A 23,775-nucleotide genomic window follows, 5' to 3' on the forward strand; every position below is an offset into this window, starting at 1 on the left:
TCTTAAGGGGGACTTTGGCATCTGAAAAAATATTAAAACTTAATAAAGTGGCATATTAACAGCGCTACAGCGGAAATTAAAACAGCTTTTAGCTCTCGGCTCCCACTGTCGTTTTGGTGCGAAATGCATTCTGGGATACTTGGCTGCTACTGCTGAACGGTCTGGAGCTGGAGCTGGAGCGGCTGCTGAATTGATTGAGTGATTTCAAAAACAGCCATATTTTAAGAAGTTCTTAAGTAGAAAAATAAGAAATTCGTAAGAAATGACAGTTCTTAAGATGGTTCTTAAGAAAATATTGAGGAATTGCACTTAAGAACTTTCTTACGAACTTCTTAATTTTAGATCTTAAGACATTTCCTAAGATTTTCTTAAGAAGATATTGGAGAATCCGGCCCCTGAAGTTTCATTTTATACTTTGTTTCTCCAAAATACTCATGACGACACACTCCCAAACGTGTTTTTGAGACGAAAACACTCCAATGAAACAGCACAGGCGAGGTGATTTCAAAGGTTTCCTCAGATTTGTCCAGATGCTCATCCACTACAGGTCCAGTTCACTTGTTTGTTGATCCGATTGTGTACCATCTCAATGTTTTTCTGTCTGCCTTCTTTTGCAGGGGAAGAATTTTACGAGACGTCTCCGTACGAGCCGATGCACTTCTCAGAGGAATTCAGACATGCCTCCATCATCTCAGGTAACGCTACTGTGTGTGTTTGTGCATCCTTGTGTGTGTCTTTGTTGTTAAGGTTGCTGCCGCAGTTAATGGATGTTGATGCAGAGGTGGGGGTGGGGGTTTAGCCCACTCACTACATCTTTGAACGCCTCAATGAATGCATGTCTTTGTTATTACTGACTTGAATGTGTGAGACACACACACACACGCACGCACGCACGCACGCACGCACGCACGCACGCACGCACGCACGCACGCACACACACGGTTGGGAGGAAATGGAGAGAGAAGTGTGGTGATGTGGGGTTTTTGGTTTGATTGTCCTCATATAGTCTGTTTTTACGTCTTACTTCCTGTTTTAGTTTGAAGGTGTGTTTCCTGGTTGGGTTCCAGTGTCCTTGGTCTGACCTTTCCCGATGGGCAGCCCCTGTGGGAGTGGGTGCATTGTGTTTCCACCATAGTTCTCTGATGTTACTTGTGTTTGCTTCTGCCTGCTCCGTTTCATTTTTTTTGTCAGATTCAGAACTTTTATGTTTCAGTCCCAATCACCACCACTGAGTTCTTCTGCTTGCTCCTTGATAGTGTTTTGTTTTTTTTCTGGTTGTTTTGGGACTTCCTGCAGTGCGCAGTGAATTTGTTTAAAGACTTTTTGTTCACTGCGCCTGCTGCCGAGTCTCCCGCGTCGGGGTCCTCGTTACCCGTTAGAACGATTAGAAGCAAACAAGAACACGCTGATTCTATGTTTACTCTGCCTTTTATTTATTTGGAGACACACAAAGCCTATACACAGTTTTTTCTTAGCTTTAGCAATAAAAACAAAGACAAAATACAGCCGTCTGTGAACAGCATAGCCGCCGCCCCATGCCCTCAGAGCTTCCAGATCCACCTTTAGCAGCAATTATGTCTTCTGTATGACTTCATCAGTTTCTCAAAAACCTGTGGGCTCATTGTACCGTCTCTTTAGTTCGTTAGTGGTCCAAGCAGTGAGGGGTCCCATGGTGTTTTTGTCCAGATTATAATTTTTCTGTAGCAAAAACATTTAAGTTGTTCAGGTCCCAAACCTGGTTCACAGGTTCTTTGTCAGCGAAATGACCTTTGCAAGCAAAATTACCCATATATGGCACTATGGCAAGCTGTTCATCTTTTGTCTCATATCTCAGAGCCATGTTTGCTAGCTAGCTCCTCTTTTACCTTTAGGAGTGAAACATATTACAAACAAACATTTCTGCATACAGTATAAGATTTCCCCTCCAATTTCAAAAAGCTGAAATTGAAAAAGGTTTCCCTGAGATGGTTTGTCCACTTCTCCCAAAACAATCTACAAGCAATCGGTAACATACGCAAATAAGCAAGGGTGCAGACCTTGACGACAAGAGTTGGGTGTAGTAAAGGAGGGAAACGGCGAGAACGTTAACGATGTATCTATTTCATATTGTTCACATCCACGCGACTCTTAGAAACAGGAAACATTCTGGTGCTTAACGTTTTTATTTTTCAGAGGACATTAAGTCAGCGCTGATGAAATGACTTTTGGAAGGGCAGACTTATACATGGCTGTCAAGCTGCACCCCAGGGGAATACAAATAAATCTAATTCCAAGTCGAACAAGAACAATATAATTACATGTGACATGGTGTGAATTCTGACCCATGTTTGTCACTCATTTGCCACCATCGTCCTCCATCTGTGATTGAGCATCCACAGCGCTTTAAAGCAGCTTCACAACTCACTCACACTGTCAGCTTCAAACACATTTCTGAGGAGTGTTTAAATGTCAGAAGCCCCGAGCGATACGTCGTCATTTACACTCTGTGTGTATGTGCGTGTGTGTGTACTTGTGTGTTTTCAAACAGCTGTGAAATAGACTCGCAGCTCTGTAAATTGGCCTCTGCTCTTTCAGATTAACACAAGTACAAACACAGGGCAAGCAGGAGAGCTGCAACCAATGCAACTTCAGAAGCACTTTGTGTCCCTATCTTTCATTCACACACACACACACACACACACACACACACACACACACACACACACACACACACACACACACACACACATACACGTTGCAGGTGTTGTGTAAATTTTCACTTATTTCCAATTTCAGAGCCGTAGAAAACATGACACCAGCAAATTTGCTGATGCACGTGCAGGCTGCTGTTCATCAAAACTGTCTGCATTCAAATCACCTGTCGCCTGAAATCTGAAAGCGTGATGTGAGGATCCACAGCAAGAATGCTTAAAGAAGATAAAGGGGGGCGGGGGGGAGAAAGGAGGAGGGATCAGAGGATGGAAGGATGGAGAGATAAGAGGATAATGCAGAAGTGTGTTAAATAGCAGTGACAGAAGAAAGAGCACTGGAACATTAAAGTATGTCTCAGACGAGACTGTCACAAATTGATTGGAGGGGAACGCTGGCCGTGATGGAATGTTTATAAATATAAAGTTGTGGGTCTGAGTGTGTTTTTATGACAAAAGGAGCTTCAAAAGTAATAAACTGTTTTCAGCCTTTAAAGAAAGAGCAACGAGATGTCTGTGAGACAAAAAAGAGCTTTAACCATTTATCATAATTCATACACGCAACTGCATATTGGTTACCGCATCTGAATGTTACTCCTGAATACTTAATGTTGTGCTGTGGAGCTTTCAGCAAAGCAAGGCCAGTTTATTTGTAAAGCACATTTCAACAACGAGGCGTTTCAAGGTGCTTTACATAAAATATGAAAAGTATAGAGAAAAAAAAGATTATGAGTTACAGTGCAAAGGCATACTAAAGAAAAGTTTATATAGTAGAATAGTAGGCTATAGTAAGAATAGTTTAAATACTTCAGTCAAAGGCAGCTGTAAACAAGTGAGTTTTTAACCTAGATTTAACAGAACTACATATCCTGGTTGTTTAAAGGAGCTTGAGGCCGGATTGTGGCAAGATTTATGAAAAAAATCCGTATACAGTTTAAGTTTTCTAGTAATAATGTCAGATGAAGCGTTCCAAACCCAAAAGAATGAGCCCTCTAGTGTATCTCTCCTTTGCCTTGAACAGGCTGTGTGCTGCAAAATGTGCTGCAATTCGATCCCGAATCTCCCGCGCTGGGCTGCGGATGTGACGTCACATGACGCTGCATGCACGTTCTCCCCGTTCTCCCGTGCCGGCTTCACTGTTGGCTGCAGTACCCCCGACGGCCGTCGTGGTGAAGGGTGGCGCTAGAGAGTCTCATTTCTTAAAAGGAGCCTCAAGCTCCTTTAAGGTTTTTCACCTATATTGTGATTTTCTGTCAGGTTTGACAAACTCTCCTTGGGAATAAGTTTGAGTTTGTCTGTGGTGTTGAAGAGAGAGTTGAGTGTCATAGAGGGACGTAAAACTGTGGTCTTTTGATTGGTAGACAAAAGATTGCCCCATGATCCTTTTTATACCCAGATATTAGTTTAGCCTTTTTTCTGGCGTTTGTGACTATTACATGTAGTAATGTTTCAGGTCATATTGTATCATGTTAACTTGAAGTTTGAAAAATAAATAATTTCCTTGCCAATAGGTCATTTTCTAGTCCTTTTATAATCAGTCCTTTTTATAAAACCCATATTAGCCTTTTTAAAAGGCTGTACAACTTAGATCCTACTGTGGGAGTTTCTGGATTTTGAAACGTGTCACTTTAATAATGCAGTCATTTACTGTTCCTATCGTGATGGTTTTTCAGTCTGATCAGGCTTTTGTGTTTCTCTTTTGTTGAAGAGAATGAAGGAAATGAGTCACAGATTTGTACTTGGATAAAAAGGGAAACCTCTCTGCACAAAAACAATCATTTTTTACATGAATCATTTCAAACATTTTTGATGCCTAGGATGAAAATGGTTCTAGCTTCAATTTGGACTGGACTTTTAACAGACTGTGATAAGTCCTGCAGCCAAACAAGATATTTATCGGTAGGAGAAAGGTTTGGTATGTCTTTGTCAGCAGAGGTGCTCTCATGCTGCAGATATGCTCTTGTAGATGTTATCAGAATGTAGAAAAGGAAGGAAAGGGAAGTTCAAGGAACACAAAGCTCAAAGACATGGCACATTAAATGATGTCTGTAGTCATTTCTGAGGAGCAGAAATCGAAACGAGCAAATCTCTAACTTGAAGATGGAGTAAAATCACATCCGAGGAGGCAAGAGCTCCAGAAAAGGAGAAAAGGCATAAGAGCATTAGTTTCTTTTTCTAAAGTTGCTTGGTGTTGCACCATTTGAATCTCATAGGCACGACCGAGATCGAAAGCTCCAATGATAATTCAATTCAATTCAATTTTATTTATATAGCGTCTAATACAACAGAGTTGTCTCTAGACGCTTTACAGAGACCCATACCCAGAACATGACCCCCGAGCAGTTATTACATAAACAATGGCAGGTAAAAACTCCCCTAGTGGGAGAAAAACCTTAAGCCAAACAGTGGCAAGGAAAAACTCCCCTTTAGGAGGGAAGAAACCTTGAACAGGACCAGGCTCATAAGGGGGGACCCTCCTGCCGAGGGCCAGACTGGTGGGTCAGGGACGGCAACAGCACAGCAGGCAGGTGGAAGCAGCAACGGGACGACCAGGGGTGGGGACCGCAGGCCAGCACGCAGCTCCCGAAGCTCCGGCCCAATCAGCAAGTCCCAGGTTGGGGTGCAGGGTCAGGGAAAGACTTGTGCTCCGTAATGCAAGCTACAAGCCGCCCACGACCACCTGCAGGACAAAAGAGAGAAAAGGGAGGAGAAGGGGGGGCCAGCAACGGGATGACCAGGGATGGGGACCGCAGGCCAGCACGCAGCTCCCGAAGCTCCGGCCCAATCAGCAAGTCCAAGGTTGGGGTGCAGGGTCAGGGAAAGACTTGTGCTCCGTAATGCAAGCTACAAGCCACCCACGACCACCTGCAGGTTCCGGTGTCCGGCAAAGGATGCTGCAACATGGACAAAAGAGAGAAAAGGGAGGAGAAGGGGGGGGCCAGCACAAGAAACTACAGGAGCGACTCTGACACACTAAAGTTTACACTACCTAGAGATTTACCAACACCAGCTAGAGGTTTACTAAACACTAACTATAGGCTTTACTAAACAGAAATGTTTTAAGTTTAGTTTTAAAGGTGGAGGTGGTGTCAGCCCCCTTAACCCAGATTGGAAGTTGGTTCCATAGTAGTGGTGCCTGATAGCAGAACGCCCGCCCTCCAAATCTACATTTAGATACTCTAGGAACTACGAGTAAACCTGCACTCTGAGAACGGAGAGCTCTGACAGGAACATAAGGCACTATCAGGTCTTGCAAATAATGCGGAGCTAAGCCGTTTTGGGCTTTATACGCAAGTAATAACATTTTAAATTGGATTCTGAATTTTACGGGTAACCAATGGAGCGACGCTAACACTGGAGAGACGTGGTCTCTCCTGCTAATTCCTGTCAGTACTCGTGCTGCTGCATTTTGGATCAGCTGGAGCCTATTCAGCAAATTACTTGGACATCCTGCTAACAACACATTACAGTAATCTAGTCTAGAAGATACAAACGCATGAACTAGTTTTTCTGCATCACTCTGCGAGAGGATTTTCCTAATCTTTGCAATATTACGGAGATGGAAAAAGCCTATTTTACAAACCTGATTGACATATGGTTTAAACGACAGATCCTGATCGAAAATAACACCAAGGTTTCTCACAGTTGCACTGGAAGCCATCGCAACACCATCTAATCCCTTCCTAAGATGCTCTGGACCAAGAATGATAACCTCTGTTTTATCTGAATTTAGAAGCAGGAAATTTCTGGACATCCAGTCCTTGATGTCCCTAAGACATGCCTGAAGTTTAACTAACGGTTCTGTTTCATCCGGCTTCATAGACAAGTAGAGCTGCGTATCATCAGCATAACAATGAAAGTGTATGCCGTGATTCTGGATTATACTTCCCAACGGCTGCATGTATAAACTGAACAAGATTGGCCCTAGCACTGAACCCTGCGGAACACCATAACAGACCCTTGACTGTTCTGAAGAAACCTCATGTACATGAACAAACTGGAACCTGTCAGATAGGTATGATTTAAACCAACATAGAGCTGTCCCTTTAATCCCAACAACATGCTCTAACCTGTGCAGTAAAATGCCATGATCTATAGTGTCAAAAGCAGCACTGAGGTCCAGTAGAACCAGTATGGACACTAATCCCTTATCTGAGGCCATAAGGAGGTCATTCGTGACTCGAACAAGTGCTGTCTCTGTGCTATGATGCATTCTGAACCCTGACTGAAAGACTTCAAACAGATCATTTCTATACAAATAGTCACATAACTGGCTTGAAACTGCCTTTTCCAGAATTTTAGACACAAATGGAAGGTTGGAAATTGGTCTATAATTAGCTAAGGTGTCTGGGTCAAGAGAAGGTTTTTTAAGTAAAGGTTTAATTACTGCGACTTTGAAAACCTGTGGTACATATCCTAAACTTAGGGATAAGTTAATTTGGTCCAATATTGTCGTACCAATAAGAGAAAAAATATGTTTGAATAGTCGAGTCGGGATGGGGTCTAACATACATGTGGTTGACTTAGCTCTATTGACGAGTGAGGTCAGCTCAGGGAGGTCTATAGGATCAAAACAGTCTAGAGGCAAGTCAGAGCCTAGGGAAGTCGCTAAAGCTGAAGAAACACCTACAACCGGCTGGTTGATTTCTTCTCTAATTCTCGCGATTTTACTGTTGAAGAAGCCCATAAAGTCCTCACTACTGAGAGCTGCAGGAATGCACGGCTCAACAGAGTTGTGACTCTTTGTCAGCTTGGCTACAGTGCTGAACAGAAAACGTGGGTTTTTTTGTTATCCTCTATCAACGTTGAATAATAAGCTGTTCTGGCTTTGCAAATGGCTTTTTTATATACTATTAGAATATCTTTCCATTCACGATAAGAGTCTACAGACCTACAAGAGTACCACTTCCTTTCCATTTTACGCACGTTTTGTTTCAACATGCGGATATCTGTTATTATACCAGGGAGTTAAGCTCCTGTGGCTAGAAACCCTCCTTTTCAAAGGAGCAACTTCATCTAAGGCTGAATGCAACAAATCAGCAGTGTTACTAGCAAGGAAATCAACATCTGCAGAGGTAGAACCCAGGTCACTAGCCTTGACTACATCACTATTTCGCACTGTCGTAAGATAAGCAATGGCCTCCCTAAATTTAACAATAACTTCATCAGACAAACATCTGCTAAAATAATACCTCCTATTTTGCACTTCAACATCAACAAAATTAAATTCAAACGTTATTAAGTAATGGTCGGATAAAAGGGAGTTTACAGGTGACACCAACAGACCATCAGTTTCAACACCGTAGGTGAGAACGAGATCGAGAGTATGATTAAAACAGTGCGTCGGTTTATCCACTTTTTGTGAGATACCCATTGATTCTAGAAGAGAATCGAAGGCTAATTTAAGATTATCGCTTTCAACATCCATATGAATGTTAAAATCACCCACTATGATGAATTTATCTGTGCTGATCAATAATCCAGAAAGGAAATCTGAAAATTCAGACAAAAACTCTAGATATGCACCAGCAGGGGGCCGGTACACTACCACTAACACAACTGGCTTCTCTGATTTCAAGCTCGGAAATTTCAGACCAAGCATGAGGCTTTCAAATGTATTATAGTTGCACTTAGGTTCAATTTTTGTTTGGAGACCGGAGTTATAAATTGCTGCGACTCCTCCGCCTCGGTCCGTGCTTCTAGGAATGTGATGATTAAAGTAGCCGGGCGGATTTGATTCATTCAAACTAACATACTCTTCCTCCTGTAACCATGTTTCTGTTAAGCAGAAAATATCACTCCTGCTCTCTGTAATTATATAATTTACTAACAGAGACTTAGAGCTTAATGATCGTATATTTAGTATTCCGCATCTAATTTTTCGGTCTGTAATTGGTACCAAATGTACATTGGTTTTAATTTTTACAAGGTTATCTTGGTTAACGCCTCTATAACGCTGCACCTGGTGAACTTTTGGAGAGCGGGGAACTGCAACCACTTCTATTTTGCTAGGCACCTGGCCAGAGTCGCCAATATCATGTAATCCTACAGTTTTAGAGTCGCTAATTACATAATGCAATCCTACAGTTTTGTTGGGAGGCGTTGGTCCTCGAGAAGCAGCAGAGAAGTGTGTTAAACTACAGCTCTGCATCCTGGCCTGGACCCTGCATTGTCAGGGGGTGTGTCTAATAACATTGGCCAGATTTCTAGACATAAGAGCTGCACCATCCCGGGTGGGATGAATGCCGTCCCTTCTAATCAGACCGGGCTTTCCCCAGAATGTCTCCCAGTTGTCAATAAAGTCCACGTCGTTTTCTGAACACCACTGAGACAACCAGCGGCGAAGCGAGAGCATGCGACTAAACATGTCATCGCTGGTCAGATTGGGGAGGGGGCCAGAAAAACCTACGGAGTCCGACATGGTTTTGGCGTAGTTACACACCGAGACAATATTCATTCTGGTTACTTCCGACTGGCGAAGACGGGAGTCATTAGCTCCGACATTGATGATAACTTTACCATATTTACGATTACCCTTTGCCAGTAGCTTCAAATTTGCTTTTATGTCGCCCGCTCTGGCCCCCGGGATACACCTAACTATGGTCTCTGGAGTCGGCCTCACATGTCTCACAATAGAGTCTCCAATCACCAGGGTCGGTTTCTCAACAGATGTGTCGCTGAGTGGGGAAAAACGGTTAGACACATGAAGCGGGTGGTGGTGTTCCGTGAGCCCTTTAAGACTACCCTTCCTCCGAACCGTCACCCAGCTGCCCTGCCTGGCCGGCTGCCGGGGAGCTGCAGGGGAGCGGCTACGCTCAGCTGCTACGGGCCGGTCCGCAGAGGATTCTATCGGACTATGGTCTAGTTGGCCGAACCGGACCTCTAACTGACTGAGCTTCGCCTCCAGCCCTGCAAATAAGCTACACTTTAAGCACTTACCGTCTTCACTAAAGGAGGCAGAGGAATAACTAAACATTTCACACACTGAGCAGGAAAGAGGTGAAGCGGTGGGAGCCGGAGAGGCCATGCTAAGATGCTAACGGAGGCTAACGGACAGAAAATGTATCAGTGATTGGTGACAGTGAAAGTTACGGAAGAGAAAATGAGCGAGTGTTGAAATAAAGACAGTAATGTACCAGATATAGTGCTATTTTACCAGAAAACAGTCTAAGTTTTAGATAAAAAGTCGGGAGAGATCTGAGCCTGCACGCCATGCAGCAGCACAGACCGCAAACACCGCAAACACCAGGAAGTGACGCGATGCGTGACGCAATACGTTACCCAATCCTCAGACAGAGCCAGTCAGCCTCCAGATTAGTGTCTGTCTGTGGCAGATCGGTTGAGCGGTGTTGCGTTGACCAGCCAACCACTTCTTGTTCATTTCCACTTTCTACCTGTGAGAAAACTACAGCAAAGTTCCTTGAACCCATTTCGTCTAGTTTTTGGTCAACTGCTTAACAGCTGTCAGGCAATTCAGAGGTACAGTATGCTGCTGAATGCAGTTCCAAGTCTCCGGACTGGAGCAAGTCCTTTGTTATAAGTGTAGCGCCTTATTTATATCTGTACCCTGATATACAGCACCCAAGGTTTTTAAAAGGTACATGCTCTCCTCTTGGAGCCAAATTCTTCAGTGTGTAATCCCCAGTGTCAAGTTCACTCCTTACACCACTCCTCTACTGAGCCAAATAACCAAATGATTCCCTTATTCTAGACAAAAATGTATTTAAAATAAAACAACAAAGTGGAAACCAAGAATGCTGAAAATTACAGCTGTGAGTATCTGAAGTTTGTTTTGTTTGGGCCCACGGGGAAAAATAAACTAAAAGAAATGCCAGCAAAAAAAACCCAAAACAGTAGGCTACTTCTGTTGTAGTCCTGTGAAGTGCTGAAGAGAGTGGGTGCCACCACACCGGAACAATCTCCTCCCCAGTTAGAGGGTCACTGCACGTTAGTCACCCGGGGCAAATTATTTCCGTAGGAGTGTCCGGCGACAACTTGGTGGCAGCGATCACTGCCAGTCAAGCATTTTCTGGCACCACCAAAATAAATAAAGTGCATTGGCAGTGTCACCCACCGCTGGCAGTGTCACCCATGTGGGTTGGGGTGGCAAGATGGAGTGCGTGCACAGTTTTCCCTATGATAATATCAACCATTTCTCAGGGTTACAGATTATTTGTTTCAGTTTGCCAACAGATTTAGTGCATGTCTGCTAAGGGTTGATGCATTAGCTCAGGGGTTTTCAATTCTTGTCCTCGGGACCCCCTGCCCTGCATGTATTAGATGTTGCCTTGCATCAACACACCTGATTCTAATTAACGGTCCTCATCAGGTTTTCATCAAGGTCTGTACATCTCTGTTGATGACACAGCTCCTTGTATCATGGTGTGCTGAAAGCAAGGTAGCATCCAGAAAATGCAGGGCAAGGGGTCCCGAGGACTGGAATTGAAAACCCCTGAATTAGCTTACCAATGACCAAATCTCCTGCTTTGTGCTTTCCCAGGTCTTAGCCTGATCTGCACGAGACTTTCCAGAGTTAAAAAGCCGAGTCTGTCACTTATCCTGGCAGTGTCGGCGTCATGGGGGGGCACCAGGGGGCGGTGCCCGCTTACTTCAGTCACTGTGCCCCCTCACTTTTCGTCTTTGGTGGTAAACAAATTTACCAAAAGCTAACTATTCCGAAGGAGAGATTGCGAACGAAAGAGAGATTGCGGACGAAAGATAGATTGCGAACGTGAGCTGAGTGTGTCCTGTGTGTTTTCCTCTAAAGTCTTTTTCACATAGAAGGCGCACAGCGGCGGCCGCCGCCGGCTTTCCCATTCATTGTGTACCGTGTATGTTTCAATTCAATTCAATTCAATTTTATTTATATAGCGTCTAATACAACAGATGTTGTCTCTAGACGCTTTCCAGAGATCCAGAACATGAACATGAACATAAACATAAACATAAACATAAACATAAACATAAACATAAACCCCCGAGCAATTATTATATAAACAATGGCAGGTAAAAACTCCCTTAGTGGGAGAAAAGCCTTAAGCCAAACAGTGGCAAGGAAAAACTCCCCTTTAGGAGGGAAGAAACCTTGAGCAGGACCAGGCTCATAAGGGGGGACCCTCCTGCCGAAGGCCAGACTGGGGGAGTCAGGGACGTCGACAGCACACAGCAGGCAGGTGGAAGCAGCAGCGGGATGACCAGAGGTGGGGGGGGGGGGGCGTCAGCAGCACACAACAGTCATGTGGAAGCAGCAGCGGGATGACCAGAGGGGGGGGGGGGCGTCAGCAGCACACAACAGTCATGTGGAAGCAGCAGCGGGATGACCAGAAGGGGGGGGGGTGCAGGCAGGCGGAAGCAGCAACAGCAGACATCCACGTAGGCAGGTGGAAGAAGCAATGGGATGACCAGAGGGGGGGGAGGGCCGGGAACACAGGCCAGAACGCAGCTCCTGAGGCTCCGGCCTGCAAACATACACAAAAGAGAAAAAAGGGGGGCCGGCACAAGAAACTACAGGAACAATGGACAAAAATGATAGCTATGAGATATTTATAATAAATAAAAATGGTAATGGAGAAGAGAGGCAGGGAAAAGGAGAGGAGAAGAAGGGTGAGAGGCACCGCCCAGCGGATCATGTCGGTGCCCCCCTGCAGCATAAGCCTATAGCAGCATATCTACCGCGAAGCTATATTTGAGACTAACTATTATAGTTTTGTTCTATAGCTGCGACAATGACTACTGACTCTAACACACTAAAGTTTACACTACCTAGAGATTTACCAACACCAGCTAGAGGTTTACTTAACACTAACTATAAGCTTTACTAAACAGAAAGGTTTTAAGTTTAGTTTTAAAGGTGGAGGTGGTGTCAGCCTCCTTAACCCAGATTGGAAGTTGGTTCCAAAGTAATGGTGCCTGATAGCAGAACGCCCGCCCTCCAAATCTACATTTAGATACTCTAGGAACTACGAGTAAACCTGCACCCTGGGAGCGGAGAGCTCGGCCAGGAACATAAGGCACTATCAAATCTTGTAAATACTGCGGAGTGTGTATGTGCTGCCTCCTCGCAAGGGCGCAGGGTCTGCAGCCGAGGTCGGCGCAGCGCATCAGGGCGTCTCTGTGAGTCTGTGAGGAGCTGTGGGATGAGACTGCAGGCCTATCGGGACATCAAGGGACAAAAGTGGAGAGAAATCTCCCAGAATTTGGACATACCTGTTGTGTTTAAAAGTGGTAGAAATGTGATATTCTTTTGCTCTTTTAACAATAAAATGTTCATTTAAAATGAAATATAGCATTTCCATGCCTCATATCAGGATCAATTGAATCATTTATCAATATGTGGTTATGAAACTTTTTTTCGGTCGCCAAGCAACTTGCAACAAATATGTTCAGGGGTCTCCAACCCTGGTCCTGGATCCACCTATCCAGCATGTTTTAGGTGTCTCCCTGCATGAACACACCTGATTCTAATCAAGGGTCGTCATTAACTTGTCATCAAGGTCTGGACAGTTCTGTTGCTGACACAGTTCCTTGTATCATGGTGTGCTGAAGTAGGGAAAGATCTAAAACATGCAGGACCAGAGTTGGAGACCCATGCGCACCCTGCTTTGCTCCGAGTCTGCGCCCACTCGCCGCCGACTCTGCTCTACTCTGCGCCGAGTCTGCGCCACCCCGTTCTATGTGAAAAAGGCTTAACTCGGTGGGGGAACACTGTGAGTCTTTTTTAGACATTTTGTCCCGGTCATCCCGGTGGCAGTCCGTCCAGTCAGCCCCTTCAACAGAGCCTGACTTCCAGACTCTGCCATCTCGCTCTGTACACCGGTCGCTTCGCTCTGCACAAAAACCTGCGCCCCACTTTGCGCCTCGCCCGGCACTTCGCCCAGCGCTTCGCCCGGCGCCTCGCCCGGCGCCTCGCCCGGCGCCTCGCCCGGCGCCTCGCCCGGCGCCTCGCCCGGCGCCTCGCCCGGCGCCTCGCCCGGCGCCTCGCCCGGCGCCTCGCCCGGCGCCTCGCCCGGCGCCTCGCCCGGCGCCTCGCCCGGCGCCTCGCCCGTTGCCTCGCCCGGCGCAGCAGAGCCGGCTGTCAGCTCTGACAGCCGGCTCTGCTGCCTGCCGTTCCCCCGCTCTGTCGGGGCATGAACGGATCAACTTGATATATTGAAAACATGTATGTGAGCTCGTTGTGTGTTACGAGTAAAACGTTTTCAGTCAAAGTAAAATGTGCGCTTCCTTGCATTATTTACATCTAAGTCATTTGATTTCTCCACATGTTTTAGACAGATTATTAATAGGAAAGCAGTGAGAATGCACTATTTTCCTTAAAATGCTGTCCTACAGGACTGATTTTGTGCCCGCCTTAATAAGCCTCGTGCCCCCTCTGAATATTTGCTCTGGTGCCGACCCTGTATCCTGGCATAGTGTGGAATCTGAATGCTGCAGGCCTCCCCCCACATTTCAGTGACACAACTCTTTACAGTAGTAAATGGTAGATTTTTGAGGAGGGGTATGGGAAAATGATTCTATTCCTTTTCAGTGTTTGAAGAAAACAGAGAAAATCTACCCCTAAAGTTTGTCGGAGAAAAGAAGGACTTTTGCTCATTTAAATGTCTAGCAGCATTTTCATTTTGCCATGTGGTCTTTGGTGACAAACCAGCAGGACATGATCCTTTGGTGCGTCATTTTATGAGAGGTTCAGACCAAAAGTTTCATGTTGCCAAACCTCTGGTCCAGTTGTGGGATCTGTAGGCCAAGTAAGTAATTTCCCCCCTTTTGTTTTGTGGGCTTCAGGGTTCACTAGGGCGGGTCTGCAGCCAAATTCCAGCTCCTGTCCTTAAGTTGATGGATTCATCATACAGATATTTTTCTAAGGAACTGTGGGCTTTTCATGTTAAAAGACTTGGGAAAGTTAGACGTACAATGCTGGGTTACTTTGCATAATATCTAGTGCTTTGATAGCAGCATACTATGTTTCACTAACACGTCCCCTCTTGCATAGACACAGTAAAAAACCTTGTCTTGGATGAGCAGAAAGTCATAGGTTGGTCTAGGCAGCATGAGGAGGGGTATGGCTCAACTGGTCTGCCACGATTGGAGGTGGTACCAGTGGACCATCAATAGCAGGTCTCGCCGAGGTAATTCCCAGAGTAACACCTCAGGCTGTTAACAAAAGAACCAGTGATTACATTTTGTAACCGTTTATGTGAGAGAATATTATGTACCAGGGAAGTTCAACTGTCAGGTATTGCAACAGATGATGATACTAATTAGGGCCCGAGCACTTACAGTGCGAAGGCCCTATTGTATCTATAGGAATTCTTTTTCTTTCTTTTTCTTTTTTCTTTTTCCGACAAAATAAGGGCCCTTTTTCCCCCTAAACGTGCCCCAAAAGTCACCAAATTTTGCAAGCAAGCCAGGCCTGGCGAAAAATTTGATATTTAATGGTTTGCATTAATGGGCGTGGCCTAATGGCTCAACAGCGCCCCCTAGAAAACTTTGTGCCTCAAGCCCACAATACGGTTTGACGTACACGAAAATCGGTACGCACTTGTATCATGTCGCAACTTAAAGAAAAGTCTCTTGGCGCCATGGCCGAAACCGAACAGGAAGTCGGCCATTTTGACTTAATTGTGTAATTTTGGCGCAATTTATGCCATTCCTTCGGAAGTTAATACGGCCCGAACCGTAACGTGCACCCAGGTGTGTTATACAACAAAATGTGCGTCTCCATCCTGCGACGATGCGCATTACTTTTCTCAGTCAAAAGCGTTACCGTGGTGACGCTAGACGCCAAAAAACACGCGCCCCCTTCATTTGATTGGTCCATACAGTAACATGTAAGTCATACAAGCGCTTCTACTACAGCACGCCTGAACGTGCACAAGGGTGCGAGGGCCAATTCATCGCTGCTTGCAGCTTTAATTATAATTGCTCTTTAACTAAACAAAATATGTTTTATCCGATTACTCGATTAATCGATGGACTTTTCAGTAGAATACTCGATTACTAAAATATTCGATAGCTGCAGCCCTAGTTGAATGAACACATGACCAGTGGAGCTCTGGAGCCAAGAGGCAGTAGTCAATATGCCAGCAGTAGTCTACTTTAGTCTGTTAACATAATATTTTTTATTTAATTATATTTATTATTGTGTTTTTTTTACAATAACATACCTTTGATAATGTATGAATCGTCACTCACACATAAAAAAATAATTTTATTTTTTATTTTATATTTTTTAACTCTTGGGGGCCCCCTAGTGGTCACGGGGCCCTAAGCAGCCGCTTAGTTCGCTTATGCCTTGGGCCGGCTCTGTTCACAGTCCATGCAAGTTACAGGTTTTTCTCACTATTCCACTTCTAATTTTCTACATCACCATTTTTATCAATCATCCCTAAAAACAATTTACTGTCAGTTAACAGCTTTTAGGTTTAACTATTGTTTTTGACAGAGTGGAGCACAACATTTAAATTTCTTGTTTGGATAGTGGGCGGGCATCAGGGACAGAACACTAGAATGGTTCAGGTCCTCCCTGTGGGGTTCCACAGGGCTCAATATTAGGCTCTCCTCTGTTCTCTCTGTATCTTCTCCCACTTGGCTCCATCATTCGTAAACATGGTACTTCTTTCCACTGCTATGCTGATGACAGTCAGCTACATGTTCCACTTAAAAAGAATGACAACAGCTCTTTGAAATAGTTACTCGTCATCTGACATGTCATCTTGGTCATCTTTGAGCAGTGTCATGGCGACCGGATGGGATGACTAATCGGGATGAAACACAGATCCTTAAAACATCCCACAACTGTGGCTGAACAGATACACATAAAAATGCAATTTCCTGCAAAGAACCGGTTCTCTTATGCAATTAAAATAAAACTAACATGTCACTGAACAGGACAGGTTTGGTTGGTATGAATTGATGAGACTTAGGAATAAATGAATAATGTTTGTGATTTAATATGAACTTTCAGTCTAATATCGAGTCGGCAGCAGGGGCTGCAGGACTCCAGAAAGTGTTTCTCTATGAAGGAGTCCAGTCTCTCCTCCTGCGGCTGCAACACTTCAATTTGTAGCGACTCTTGTTCCTTTTTCTCTTTTCTTTTTTTTATGTAAATTTTCATGTCAACAAAACTTTTAACCTACACGGGACAACCGTTTATTTGGTAAATAGTATAATTATTTTTTATAATTATTGAACAAATAGTGTAACGATACACTAAACATTCACAAACCCGTAATAACACAACAATCCCACAGCCCTGCAACAAAACCCAAGCAAGAAACAACATGACCCATAATGCAATGCTCTCAAGCACAACATGCTACACTGTTTACTTTTACTGTTTAAATCAGACAAAATACAACTATTTATTTTCTTGCACTCAACCTCTGACAGGAGTGTCCTGGGCTCACAGTCAACTTTTAAATCCTCTTTTTTCTTCCCCCCACTTGGGTTTCCAATTTCCTTATTTGGATGAACATGGGTATTTATCCTCATCATACGTTGATTGTGACAACATCGTGGTAGATATGCTGCTATAGGCCTATGCTGCAGGGGGGCACTGACATGATCCACTGGGCGGTGCCTCTCACCCTTCTTCTCTTCTCCTCTCTTCTCCTCTTCCTTCCTCTCTTCTCCTTCTCCATTTTTATTTATTATAAGCTGGGTGCTGGCCTGCAGTCCCCCCCCCCACGTTTGGTCATCCTGTTGCTGCTTCGGTCCTCCTCCCCACACCTGCTGTGTGCTGCTGACGTCCCCGACCCCCCAGTCTGGCCTTCAACCGGAGGGTCCCCCCTTATGAGCCTGGTCCTGGTCCAGGTTTCTTCCCTCCTAAAGGGGAGTTTTTCTTGCCACTGTTTGGCTTAAGGTTTTTCTCCCACTAGGGGAGTTTTTACCTCCCATTGTTTATGTAATAATTGCTCAGGGTTCATGTTCTGGGTCTCTGGAAAGCGCTTAGAGACAACTTTTGTTGTATTAGACGCTATATAAATAAAATGTAATTGAATTGAATTAAAGTGAACATGCTCAAAGTCCAACTAGTCAAATACACATTTTTACACAAACAAACAATCGGGAGACTGGAAACAGGAAAGTCAAACAAGATAAAACCCATGTGCGTCCGGGACCACCTAAGGAATGGAGACAGGATGAGGTGTGCACAGGACTTTCAAAATAAAACGTGTTAATCTGGCATACTGAATACTGCATGGTTTGTGCAGTTTTGAACTCGGATCTTTTCTTTTTTCTTGTAGATTGTCAGCTATCTTTGGAATTATTGTCCTGTTGCTTGGCCCAGTTTAAGCCAAGCTTCAGTTACAAATGGTCCCACATTCATCTCTTGAAAATGCCGGTGTACAGAGGACCATGACTGGAAGACAAGTCCAATTCTCAACCTTCCACCACCATGTTTGACAGTTGATATGAGATGTTGGGCTGAAAGGTTTTTCTTGGTTTTCACCCATAGGCTTTGAGTTGCAGATTCAGTGTCTACTGGCCCTTTTCCACTAGTACTTACTCAGCGCGCCCCGGCTCGGGGCAACTCGTCACGCCTCGTACCGCCTCCACCCGCTTTGTCCTCATTTGTTTTTCCACAGCCAGGTGAGAAGGTTGGGGTGAAGCTGCTGTGACGTACTCGATTGCACAACCCCTTTGTTTGTGTCGATGAGAAATCAGCTGGAGCCGCGAGCGGCTGAGAAGAAAACAGAGCACCTGGTGGATCTGGTCGTTCCTTATCGCCCGTCTACATCCCTTTTTTAATTCTCTCCTCAGCACCAGGTTTATGAACATCTGCACCTCAGAGTTGGATCACCAAACAGACTTTTGCACTGTATAATAAAATCGCCGTGAGCCAAGTCGTGAGTCGTTCCCGCGCTGACTCCCGCTTCCTGATTCAAACGTCTGATGGCCCCGCCCCCCGACCAATCAGTGGCCTGTAGTGTGATGACGTCAGATCCAGGGCCGACTCAGCACGCTCAGAACCTCGGCAGAAAAGGTACAAAAAAAAGTATCTACTTGGCCTTTACCCGTGTCGGCCCGTAGTGGAAAAGTGCAAGACGGGGGCGTGGTGAGTAGAAGCGCGCAGAGTAGGTACTAGTGGAAAAGGGCTATAAGTGGTGCTGTACACATTAAGACACCTTCAGGTGCCTTTGATCTGCAGTTTGTCCCCAATTTTGCCACTTATAATGAGGAGGATGTTTGGAGGACAATGTCCTCAGGTTGGAGACCCATCCAACACAATCTCTTCCACATTCCTTGTACTTCACTCTCATTCATGCTTCCTCACTTTCATACTCAACTTTAACACATCTTAGGCATCTTAGTGTGCTCTCCACATGATGCTAAGCCCCTGAACTGTAAATGTTTTGGATGTGATTAAACATACTTTTTACACCAAAGAAGGAGGAGGCCAGAATGAAGCCAAGGGAGGGAAAAAACAGAGAAAGTGAGGAGGATGAGAAATCTGAGCCAAGAGCTTGTGAAAGCAGAAAGAGAGGAGAGTCGATGGCAGAAGAAAACAGAGCAGGGCAGATAATCTACCCCCAGGGGAGAAGAGTGAGACGTTTTGTCCTGACACAGCTGCACATTGGTGTGTTTTTGGTCCGGATGTGGTTCACACAGGGACGTGGATGATGGAGTGAGGTGAAACCAAGACTTCAGACTGCAGACATGTGGATTTCTAACACCCCAAAGTGTGTCCCACTGCACAAACACATTCATGATAAGATGTGTATAGTGATGTGATGCCTGTGTTTCCCTACAGTCATGTGAAAAAGTTCATTCATTTCACAGGTTTAAGGTATCGGGTCGCAATCTTTGCTATATATCAAATAATAGCAGAAGATTGAAGAGCTTGATGTTGCCTACAGGACCACATCATCTGCAAAAATTAGAAATGGAATACTGAGACCGCCAAACCAGACCCCTTCTGCCCCCCCTTCCATCCAGAAATGGACATATAGGACTGGTGTAACCTCAGAACAGCATCTGTGTTGTTCCTCCTCCACCCTAGGTGCTTTTGGGCTTTTTTTTCTAGAAGATCTTAGTCTGATTTGAATTTTGTGATGGACATGCAGCCTTCCAGCTAATAGGATGGAGTTTGTTTGTGGGAAGCTGACGTGAAATGTGCATCAGTGGCTAATATATATTTTAAAGATTTTACTATGTATCTGCGGGCAGATTTGAAAACCTTTCAGAGACACATTTTTGGAGCTTTTTAGACATGACAGGATCGGTTTTGCTGCTAGTCTTCTTCACATCCCATTCATTTACCTTCTCTCTGTCACAGCCCGCCCTTACCCCCCCCCCCCCCCACCCCCATCTCCTGTATACCAACTTCCTCTCTCCAGTTCTGCTTCTGACCTTGTTAGATCACGCCTCGGTGGTGTGTAAATACATATCTATAATGGACACTAGAGCACAGTGTTTTAATAAAGCATTTTATGTGTGTGTGTGTGTGTGTGTGTGCGTGTGCTTGTGCGTGTGCATATCCTCCAGGGCACAGCCTGGTGTGCCCATCCTGCCGAGGCTGTACGCGAGAAGATAACAGGACAACCCAGGGCAAGTCTCTAATTGGCCCTCGCTACTGCCCCATATCCTCGCTCACTTCCTCTCTATATTTATCTGCTGCCTCTCAAACAAGGCGCTTCCACTGTTGCCTCCTCTTCTCTGCTGTGAGGTAGCCAGGCGATGCACTGAAGGCGGAGGGGAAAAAGAGAGATGGAGACGGGGGTGGGATTCAGAGGTGATGCCTCGGGTTGAGAGGGTTAAACAGGGGGACCGACTGTGATGAACATCCCATGGTGCCATGTGAAACATCTGAACTGAGAAAGGGTTTAAATGTTGAAAAAGACTTTTAGTTCCAGCTTTTAATTTATCATTTTGTTTTCAGCAATTTAAAACTTACTCCCCCTTTTTTGAGCTCCTAAATCACGTTAACCCAAGGAAAACTGGGGTAATATGGAAAATGCAAATACAATAGAATGCACTGATTGTTACATTTTCTTTGACTTTCTTGGACATTTATTGATACACATCCATTTTTGCTTGTCAGGCCTGCAACACCTCCAAAAAATAAGAGTTTTCTCCTACTGTACCATCAATGAGCTGAGACAGTGTTTCAAGCGGGCGATTGTAATGATCATTTTGGAGTGTTTGGGGAGGAAAGATGGACAGAAGATCTCCACTTTATCAAAAAATATGTGGCAACAGTCATTAACTAATTTAGAAAAAAAGTTTATTTTGTTTCTCTTGGTACATTTTTGGTTTAAGGCCGGTCCGGTAGCTGTATTTTCTTCTCCCTCAAACACGCCTTCGCTTTGTGTGCAGAATCTGGTTCTACGTGGTGAAAAGAGGTAAATGTTCCTGGACCGATGTTGTCTTGAAGGCAGCAGGTGTTGCTCTAAAGTCTTGACGTAACCTTTGACACAAACACCAGACCATCACAGAGTCTGATTGTTGGACTTGTTGCTCAAAACATGATAATCATCGTGGTCTTAGGTCTGAGATTTTTGTTTTGTATGCCGTCCCTCTGTTTTCTGACTTGGGCTTGTGCATGTGTGGTCTTTTTTGTGTGCTTTTTTTGCAGATTTTTGTTTAATTTTACAATTTTACCAGATAACATGTTCAGATATTTCCTCCTCAAATAACTCACCTGAAAAAAAAAAATCTCCCACCACACTGTAGGTATGTGAAAACACTGTAACGGACTGGGAAAACATCTTCAATGGGAAGTTTTGATTTCTTTTTACAAAATTCCAAGACCAGGGCCACTTGGTGGACACAGAGTTTTGATTTCAGGAGCAGTCTCGATACTAACTTTATTGCATTTCTGAAAACAGACTGACATAAACAAATTAACTTTTTATTCCACCAAATCCATAATTTAGAGACGGATATAAATTGGGAATCTCCTTCATAGATGAGTCTTCTGCACATAAAGCGACTGAAGTGATGCTGCAGCAGTCCGAGGCTCACAACCTCCTGTTAACCTGCGCAGTCGAGGGCTGCTGCTGCTTTCCGGTTTTTATTCTGCAGTCATCAAGATAAGCCTCAAACTGTAACAGTCTTGAGCAGCACAGGGCATTAAGCCGAGCGTGCTCCCTGCGTTTGGAGGCCTGCTTCATTTCACAAAATCAATAAACTGGGATGTGAGGAGGTGTTTGCGACCCGTCGGAGACCAAACACGCTCATTTAACTGAGTGCATTATGTGCCAGGACTCGCCGGAATGGCTGCAGGAATTATGCATGGAGCTGCGGCGCCCCGTCACAAGCCCTGCACTTCTAGCATCTCAACAGCCTCAGCTGTGCTGAGCTGCCATTATTCAGGTTTCTGGACATAAGCTGCTAAGTCCTTGAGTGTATTCTCTGGCTGCATTGTCTTTCCTTTAAAGCCGGCTCGGTTTGAATGCGGAGAGTGAGAGCGCTCCAGCCGTCCTGTTGGGAAATAAGCACGCCGCAACTTTATATTTCTGAATGTGAAAGATGAAGATGTGATAAGGGTTCCCCTCAGGTTTGGAGAATATTAAAAAAAGAGAAAGACTAAAATCATTATATCAGCAAAGCAGAGCACTGCGATCCACTGCAGACCTCCGCGTAGGCTACACTGTTTGTGCTTTTGCAAGTGAACAGTCAGAAAAATGCAGGGACACTTCTGAAGTTTGTATCTTTTAGATAATTAGTCGGTGATTAAGTATGAATTTAAAGTTTTTTTTTTTTTTCTTACCTTGTCTGCACACATATTAATGGTTGATACCATGCTGGTAGAAACCAGAGGCGTACATATGTGCATTATTACTGTATTTAGTATAGGGGGGGGGTTGACATCCACTGCCAATCCAGGAAGCAGGAACACACGGAGGCACACGTCAAGCACTGGAAATCTGCAACAAAAACCACAAACAAAACACAAAACCGACTCGGAGCCGACCAAAATACGAGCAGCAATCAACCCAAACGGTCTGAGCTAAGCTACCACCAACTAACTTCAAAAACTACAGAGCAAGCGTGCAGGTGAACAACCCAGTGTATATATCTATGTGTGTGTATGCGTGTATGTATATGACTGTGTGTGTGTGTGTGTGTGTGTGTGTGTGTGTGTGTGTGTGTGTGTGTGTGTGTGTGTGTGTGTGTGTGTGTGTGTGTGTGTGTGTGTGTGTCTGTGCGTAAAAGTCCTATCAAGGCTCCACCTGAAGTGTATCTATAGTCGGGGGAGGGGGGGAGCAACCCCGCCACCCGCGAAACCAGGGGCCGGCGAGGAAGAACCCGGAACCCAGGCCACCAGCAACCCCACAGAGGGGAGAAGAAGGAGGGAGGCTACCCACCGCCAGCCCCCGCCCCCATGAAAGTGGACCTCCAAGACCAGAGGGGCGCCCCGCCGCGGAGGCAGCGGGTGATGTGGGACCCCCTCCCGACCCTGGTGTTGAGTGCATGTGATTAATGCCATAAAAACAGGGAGGGGGAGCACAAGGTATCAATTTGACACCGACCCCCCCCCCCCCCTCCAGAACTAAGTGTCCTTGTCAAATGTATTTATTAAGTGTTGAATGTGCAGTGTCTACTTTGCTGTTAAAACCGTGAGGCGGGGAGTGCCGGGCCACGCGGGACAATGCCCCCACGACCCGGACCCACCGCCCCTTCGCCTATGTGCGTATGAATCGTGTAGGGGGGAAGGAGGGGGAGCAGAGGCCAAAGCCAGGAGGCAGGACCAGCAGAAGGACGCCCACGCTCCCCCACCGGCCATCCAATTGATGGGGGCCGGCCCTCCGAGCTGGGCCAGGGCCTTACCGTACCTCCACGGGCGCCCCCGGTGCCGCCGGAGCCCCCAGACGGAGGGAGAAACGGTCCAACATCCCCCCATTTATACTGACAACATAAGACATAGACACCTGGGAATGGTGCCACCCCGCCGCCGCGCCCGCCCGCCCGCTCACCCCCGGCCAGGGGAGGCCCGATCCCCGGACCCGGCCCCGCCCCCCCGGGGCCACCCCGGCGGACACCCCAAAGGTCACGGAGTCCCCACAGACGCAGGGGCACGCGGCCCCCACCCAGCAACGGAGGACCAAGGCAGCAATGCCCCCCCAGCGCAGACAGCCACCTTCCA

The 23,775-nt window shown here is 45.5% G+C and overlaps 1 protein-coding gene across 1 annotated transcript in view; it reads left to right on the top strand.

The window, feature by feature from the left end:
- The first annotated feature begins 644 nt into the window (after positions 1–644).
- Positions 645–23,775, top strand: part of LOC133455497 (GDNF family receptor alpha-2-like) — a 168,036-nt gene continuing 144,905 nt past the window's right edge. Inside the window, exon 1 of the mRNA XM_061734569.1 lies at positions 645–695. Within this exon, the coding sequence (XP_061590553.1) occupies positions 653–695 (43 nt within the window). The 5' untranslated portion in view covers positions 645–652. The remainder of the gene's footprint in view (positions 696–23,775) is intronic.

Source organism: Cololabis saira, chromosome 11, assembly GCF_033807715.1.
Source record: "Cololabis saira isolate AMF1-May2022 chromosome 11, fColSai1.1, whole genome shotgun sequence".
Taxonomy (NCBI): domain Eukaryota; kingdom Metazoa; phylum Chordata; class Actinopteri; order Beloniformes; family Belonidae; genus Cololabis; species Cololabis saira.